This window comes from Coffea arabica, chromosome 8e (genome assembly GCF_036785885.1).
Source record: "Coffea arabica cultivar ET-39 chromosome 8e, Coffea Arabica ET-39 HiFi, whole genome shotgun sequence".
NCBI lineage: Eukaryota > Viridiplantae > Streptophyta > Magnoliopsida > Gentianales > Rubiaceae > Coffea > Coffea arabica.
Window position 1 is genome coordinate 52,119,608 of NC_092324.1, and position 7,981 is coordinate 52,127,588.

At 36.6% G+C, this 7,981-nt stretch overlaps 1 protein-coding gene across 3 annotated transcripts; it reads left to right on the forward strand.

Annotated features, from left to right (window-relative positions):
* Positions 1 to 3,732: 3,732 nt before the first annotated feature.
* LOC113702900 (uncharacterized) lies at positions 3,733 to 7,732 on the forward strand. Of its 3 annotated transcripts, none has more exons than XM_027224065.2 (6): positions 3,733 to 4,088; positions 5,013 to 5,167; positions 5,276 to 5,493; positions 5,888 to 6,497; positions 6,896 to 7,471; positions 7,542 to 7,732. In XM_027224065.2, exons 1-6 carry the CDS (start codon positions 3,880 to 3,882, stop codon positions 7,619 to 7,621), a joined length of 1,848 nt encoding a protein of 615 aa, XP_027079866.1. In that variant the 5' UTR covers positions 3,733 to 3,879; the 3' UTR covers positions 7,622 to 7,732. The 3 variants fall into 3 exon arrangements, with proteins under 3 accessions (XP_027079866.1, XP_027079867.1, XP_071917988.1); XM_027224066.2 differs by having other exon boundaries at positions 7,551 to 7,732; XM_072061887.1 differs by having other exon boundaries at positions 7,557 to 7,732.
* Positions 7,733 to 7,981: the final 249 nt, after the last annotated feature.

The following is a 7,981-nucleotide window of genomic DNA, read 5'->3' on the forward strand; positions in this document are numbered from 1 at the left end:
TAACATGCACATTAACCAACAATTTGAAATGAAATGATTTTAAAAAGTAATAAAAAATTTTAAATGTGAATAGTAGATGTGGAATTTGAGAGGAATATATTTTATAAATTAAAATAAATGTGAAATGCTAGAAAAATGGAATTGGTGGTGGGAATTGGTTATGGCATCAGAAGAGTAGAAACGGCAATATATGGCATTGGCAAATTCGCAAATTCTTGATTGGAAGGGTTTTAATTGTAGTGGGAAGGTGTGTGGAGTGAAATTTAATTTGAGGGCTAATAAGGATAACAACATGGAGTGGAAAGAGAACTTGCGCAATCTTATGATGGAATTTGAAGAGTTTTAATGTAAGTGAAATTCTGGATTGGAAGAGTTTTAATTGTAGTGCGAAAGTGTGTGAGGAGTGTTAATTGGAGTAAGGTGTGTAAGGAGTGTTAGTTGGAGTTAACTTCTTGTTTGAGGGAAATGTGGGAGTGTTAGTTGGAGTTAACTTCTTGTTTGAGGGAAACGTGGGGGTGTAATATACCCATGATGTTTTTTACGAAATAAATTAAATGTAGAATGCTAGAAAAATAGAGTTGAGAGTAGGAAGGTTTGTGAAGGTTTGTTGCTAAAAATCCCTTCTCAAATTTATATAGATATAGATTATAGACATTAATAAAACTACTCCCTCAATCGTTATTTGAATTGCTTATGAATTTAAAAAATCTTGAAATTGCTTAAAATTAAGGGGTGCAAATACTTTTAAAAAAAAAATAAGGATAAGCAAAACATAGATAAGAATATAATTGTAAAAATTAATGGCTAAGGGTGGTCTCTTAAGGTCACAATATTTGAAACATTTCTATTTTTCTTTATGAAATTCAAGGTACACGAGACATTTGGTGTATTTTTGTTAAAAAAAATAGAAATGTTACAAACTCAATGTGATAAATGCTGTAACTTTGAAAGTTGTACATTACTCTTAACCACTAAAATTTCTCAAATTGATAGTTATTCTATCTTGTTTTCTCTATATTTCAGCTATTTCATCCCCAGATTATAGACATTTTTAGGATCTTTAAATCTCGAGTGCTTCAAGGTAACCATTGAAATGTCTATAACACTACCAAAGTCCTATTGTCTTCTTATACTTTTTCTGTATTGATTGCCATTTTTTGTCAAAAACTATTTTTCTTTATTGAGTATATGATGACAACTTAAAAAACACACACAATCTCAATTATGACTTACTAAAAAACAAAAAATCCTTCCACATTTTCTTATTCCACCCATTACACACCATAGCCATTATTTTTTCCCTTCTCCCTTCTCCTTCTTCTTTTCTCTTCCCTGCAACAACCCTCCCTCTCCTTCTACTTGATCTACTCGTGGCCATTGCGACCAAATTGGTTTGGTAATGGGTTGTGTAGAGGGAGAAACCCTTTGTGGACACATGTCATGGCCAAAGTACCTTACTCAGGCATTTCTCAAATGGAAGCAGAAGGACAAGCACCTTAGTTTAGGGTTCTTGGGATAAGGCTAGAGTTTAGATTCAAGGCAATGTTTTTGAAAATCGGGCCGGACCGACCGGTTGAACCGTGAACCGGCCATGCCTCCGGTCCGGTTCAATTAAAAACCTAAAGAATTAATTAAACCGGTCAAGAATCGGTAAAAATCGAGAGTTCAACTGTTTTTTTTAAAATAAATATTTTATTTTATTTTATTCATAATTTTTAATACTAAAATAAATAAAAATTATTAAATCCTTGAACCGAAATCGACCAGTCGAACCGGTTGAACCATGAACCGGAAGGTTTTCCTTGGCTGATTCTTTAGATCGCATCTAGATTAGGGGGGGAGGGAGGGGAGAGTGTTTTGGGAGAAAGAAAGAGAGAAGGAGAGGAGGAAAAAAAGGAAGGGAAAAGAGGAAGGAGAAGGAGAAGGGAATGGGGAAAGAGACGGTGGTGGTGGGATAATGTTCAATATTTAAAAGTATTTCAAAAAAATTTTAATTTCAAAAATATCTCAAAATACATCCTTAAAAACAGCTAGCCATCTATAGTAAACGCTTGTCACATATATCGCTATAGGAAATTTTTTAAAAAATATTTTCAAAAACACCTAATTGATACGGTCTAACTGAAATAGAGGCAAGAGCTAGCATGTGAAACTGTGAGAAAGTTTGAATTGCGAAACCAGTCGTCAAAGAGACTTAAACTCTGCAACCGATAGCCCAATTTTGTTTCAATATGTCAACAGCAAGCAAGCCTTAGGCGCATTAGAAAATTGAGCTGGGCCCGTCACATTTTATCCCAGTAATTATTGGATGAACTTCAGGGCGAACATCCTTTCTCAGTTGTCCAGGATGTCTCTAGATTCTGTTCATGCCCAACCTCAAAGTGAATGCCGCAGGCCTGAGTTTAAGCACTGGACATAGGCATCCGACCCGAAAAGTTGTAGTAACTGGGACCAAGGACAGTCCCGAAATTAATTTCTCATGGGGAGAGTGGAAACTAGTAACTATGTAATATAATGATCATTTATCTATTATAGTGCTCCTCAGTTGATATTTTCTAAAAACTTTTCAATAGGTAAGTCAAGCGTCATTTATCTATTATATGTTAGATAGAACCAAAATTGATTTCAAATTCAACAAACAAATAATAACGAATGTTAAATACATTATTTTAAAATTTAAATTATTTTTAACTATTTTGCAGTTCCATGGCTACCAAAGAGATGCTAGCAAGTCCTTTTTTTTTTTTAAGAAGAAGAAGAAGATGCTAGCAAGTCCTAACTCTCAAAAGCATTTAGACCATTACACACCTATATGATTAGATTTTTTTTGACAAAATAAAAAATAAAAGATTAGTAATTTGGCATTTTTTAAGACATGCAAATCCATCTTTTAGCATGTTAGGGGCAAAAAGTCTATTTGGCCCTCAAACTTCAACGATTTTATAATTTTAATCTTGCAATTATTATTTATATATTTTTAGTTCTGAAACTATTAAAAGCGTATACTTTTTAGACGTTTCGTGAATTTGAACCGTTAATCCTGACGTCACTCGTTCAAAACGCAGTTATCGTAATCTTCTTATTCTTCTAATCAAGTTTATTGACCGCTGTAACCATGCATGCCGACCGATCAACTACCATTAATTGAAGGATCATGGTCACTTGATCATTATCAAAATTTAATCAAATTACACCCTTTGAGGTAATTTCTTGAACCTCAATCAACACCTTTGAGGTGCCACTGGCCATTTGGTCCAGTGGTCATTCCCTTCTTTGGGGATGCTGGAGGTCAGGGGTGACCTCCCACAACTTGCCACTCTACGTGGCTGGTCTTTGCTCCCACGGGATAGCTCGAGCGGTCCGCTTCCCCTCCTTAGGGTATGGCGACCTTCCTGACTTGTCCAGGGTTCGAGTCCCGCTGTTAACGTGTTCGGTGTGGAGCGGGGCCTCCTCTCCCGGGCCCCGTAAGAATTGATCCGGACACCCCTGTGTCGAAAAAAAAAATAATAAAATTCAACACCTTTGGGGTAAAAGTAAAACCAGTTCGTCCTATTTCTTTAACCATATTCTTGGTGGTTACGTATATACATTATATTTCTATTTTTTTAATGAAAAAAAGAAAAAGAAAACTCCTGGTCAATGTTTAGTCTGCTGATTATTAAAAAAAAAAAAAGAAGAAATGAAACCGCATTTAAATTCACCCGAGCAGGAAGCGCAGCTGGAAATGAAAACTTGCTGCCGCTATCCGCTATAAATAATTCACATTTCGCATTTCAAACGAGTGGGAATTTTTCATATCTAAATCTGAATAGAAATTTTACCTAAAATAAATAAAGGATAAAAAAGACATAAACCCAAAAAATTGAGAAACCAGAAGAAATGGCGATGAAAAGCTCTGATCTAAGAAGTAGAATCGAGACGGAGAGTGAATTGATTCGGATGTGCATCGAGGCGGCGACGGAGAGCGGAGACGCCGTGGAGGCGTGGCGGAGACAGCGTCGAACTTTGGAGCGGATGCCTTCTCTCCTCGCCGGAGCTCTTCTCCACCGCCTCCTACGTCGCCGTCTTCTTTTTCCTTCTTTGCTCGAGTAAGTCACTTAATCCTAACTATTGCTCCTCCTCTATGCAGATTAATTATTCAGATGATTTTGACGCTGAGATTTGCTTGCTAAGGTTGTAGTAGTGATAGTATACTTGTTTTTCTTGTCTTTTTTTAATTAGAGACGTCTAATCGGAGGTACAGAAATTTTGTGGAAGTTCTCTGCGGTTTCATAAATATGTATTATGCAGATCTTGTTTCGATGTTTAGGCGCTTACTTTTGCAGCTTTATTGTGCTGTGACTGTCAATTTTTCAAAAACTAAGCTGAACTATGATGGAATGTGACTTAATTATTCTGTTGGTGGGGTAAAACTAGTGATAGTTTGATTTTCTGAGTTCGTTGTGATCCTAAATCCTTCACCGCTTGGCACGCTATGATTCTTACGATATATGAAAAAGGAAGGATTTCTTTTCCCCTCAATCTCTAAGACTGGGATCATACCTGTAGCTTTATATGAAACTTGATTGCAAGGAGAGAGAAGTTTTGAGTGTTGGTGAATTATGTGGAAGCCTAAGAGTATTCTTTTGTGCTTAAATTTATTATGTGTTATCCATATGCTCAAACATCAGCTACATCAAAAATTAGAATGAAAAGGACATATAAGAAAAATATGAATGAAGTATGTTATAAACATTTTCTAACTGGAAAAACTTTTATCATCTTAAGAGTTGCTTGTACTGATATGTGCTGCTCTGCCGGTTTTCTTCTGCATTAGGTGTTTTCTTCTTCTGTACATGAAAATTCAGGAATTGTATCTCAAACAAATTTAGCATCCAATAACAAGCTGCTTTAAATGGGAGTATATATTGTTGCTATTTGTGGTGATTAACTAACTGGTAGCATTGCAGAACTAAAGTTTAGTGTTATTGTTACTTCTATATATTATACTAAACTTGCATTGACTTCTTTAGAGTCTTCAAACATAACGTGGAGGAAATTGACCTGAGGGGGGAGAATTGTGTGGATGCAGAATGGATGGCATACTTGGGTGCCTTCAACTACTTGCATTCATTGAATCTGTCAGATTGTTATAAAGTTAATAGTGCTGCTCTGTGGTCTATTACAGGTATGCTGTCTTGATAACTTACCCAATTTGATGGACAATTTTTTTTTACTGCCTCTCTCTCTCTCTCTCTCTCTAATTCGGCATTTTAACATTTTTCATTTCCTTCAGGCATGCCAAATCTAAAGGAGCTTGACCTTTCAAGATGTTCTAAGATTACTGATGCTGGCATTAGGCATCTTTCGTCCATTCCAAGTTTGGAGAGGTTGTGCATCTCAGAAACAGGCGTAACCGCAGAAGGAATTATGTTTCTCTTCTCATTAACTAATCTACGTGTTTTGGATTTGGGAGGCTTGCCGGTCACTGACATGGCTTTAAGTTCTCTACAGGTTGGAATTTTGGTAGTTTAGATGCTCTTGTGAACTTTCTGCTGCATTATACTTGATTCAAGTCTCCTCCTGTCCTTTCCATGCACATACTGTTTTCGCCTTGTTGCATTAGCAGTGAAAGACAACACTTGAATGTGTCAATTGGAAATTGTTAACTTTTTCTCAAAGAATTAAATGTTTTTCAAAGATTATGCCACTCAATAGGTTTTGATATATATATTCTTGTAAGCATGATTATCTTCTTTTTACGGTACTTTTAGTTCTACTGAGCAAGATCTTTCCATGCCTTGATTTGGCAGTGTGCCAAATAGACTAAATAGTCCATTGAGTATCCCTGATACGAGAATGTATTTTTAGTCTCCTAATAACTAATAATTCTTTATGATTTTAATAGGAACTCAAGAAACTAAACTTTTTGGATCTCTGGGGAAGCGAAATATCAAATAGAGGTGCTGCTCTTCTCCAAGTGTTTCCCAAGTTAAGTTCTCTAAATCTAGCTTGGACCAAAGTCACGAAGTTGCCAATTCTGCCCTCTCTTGCACACCTAAACATAAGCAATTGCACTATTACTTATTTATTCAAAGGAGAAGGTGATAAAGCTCGTCTAGCAAAGCTCGTTGCATCTGGTGCCACATTTGCTGATGTCTGTGGAGCACTTTCAAATGTGGAAACCAGTCTCGTTTCTCATTTGGATCTATCAAACGCTCATATCGACTCATTCTACTTTTTGCCTCATCTGAGTTCAATAACATATTTGGACCTTAGTGGTAGTTCGATGGCAGATGATTCAGTTGCAAATATTGCATGCATAGGTGCAAAATTAAGATATTTGAACCTCAACAATACAAAAGTGAGCTCTGCTGGAGTGGGAATCTTAGCTGGGCATGTTTCAAATCTTGAAACTCTGCTCCTGTCTTTCACATTTGTTGATGACTCTGCTCTCCCTTACATTGGCATGATGCCTTCACTAAAAGCTATCAACCTCAGCAGTACAAGAATTAAAGGTATTACATCCTATTCTCCCTTTTCCCTCGGTTTTTGAGCTTAGGTTTTTGACAGCAATGTCAAAGATCTATTGTAGCATTTGTCAACTTTTTACTCTTGAGGACAGTATCCCAGATAGTTCTCCAAGCACTCCTATACAATTTTAATGAGAGTGAACTTCTGCATTTTTGTATCTACATGTTACAACTTATTCTAATTTTTCATGTCCAATTTAGTAGACCATTTCAGTTACCCGAGTCCCCTTGAAAATCCTTAGGCTGTTTTAGTCCCAATTTTCTAGTACTTTTATCGATTATGAGTTTCAAATGTTAGTGTTAATTGCTTCCTCTTTGATTCTCTACGTTAATTTTGTATTTCATATACACACTAATGTCAGATATTTCCTCTGCAATTTTAGGCTTGATCAACCATGAAGGTTCTGATTCTGCTGTGGTCCCATCATTTTTAGCACTTAAGGATCTTACCAACTTGGAAAGGTTAGAGTTGGGGGGTCCACAAATCAAGGATGCGGCACTCTTCTCTCTGTCAAGCTTCCATAGCTTGAAGCATTTATCGCTGCACAGTGGCATCCTAACAGATGAATCATTACTCCATTTCTCTGCAATGCAGAATTTGGAACATCTTGGTGTTCGTGATGCTGTGCTAACTAGTGCTGGGCTTGATTCTTTTAGTCCTCCCCCGGCGCTAAGAGTGCTGGATCTCAGGGGTTGCTGGCTTTTAACTGAGGATGCAATCTTTCTATTTGCTCGAAAGCACTCAAAACTTGAGGTGAGGCATGAACATGTTAGCATGTCTTTATCTGACACAGGTGGAAGTAGCTGCCTATATCCATCAGAGGCAACTTCAAAAACCTCTCAATCGAAACAGCGGCAGAAAATATCCTTGTTACCGTCCAGATTTGACAATAGTGCTTTGAAGAGTTATCCATCCAAACAGCGGCAGAAAATGATACATGATAGGAGTCGTCTTTTAGGTGAGTCATTCTTTAAAAGATCTCCTTAGAAAGCTTTTGTTGCCTTTCTCGTGTATTCATATCTTTTTAGTTTGTTCAGAAACAGATCAAAGGTTGAAGTACACGAGAGAGGAGTTACTGGCGTTGCAGTTTTCATCAACTCTGTTTTAGGGAAGATAATCTGATGACTGGTATTTTATGTAATTACAGCTATACATTCATGGATTAATCTCATTTAATGAAAGAGTAATTAAATAAGTAGGTGTGATTTCTGTTTTGTTACTTTATGATTCTTTTTTCAGTTAAAAATTTGTGTTCCTCCAGTATTTAATTCCCAGTATCAGATAACATGAGAAAGGGTAAAAAATTCATGATGGCAGCGTACATTCTCGATGGAATCCTGTGACAATTTTGCTCCTGAAGAAGGCAAATATTTTTGTATTTTTGCATTCCTCTCCACCTCGTTTCTTAAACGGTTTTGCTCCTGAAAAAGGCAACCTTTTTTACAACACGCTCGTCTTGAATATTTTG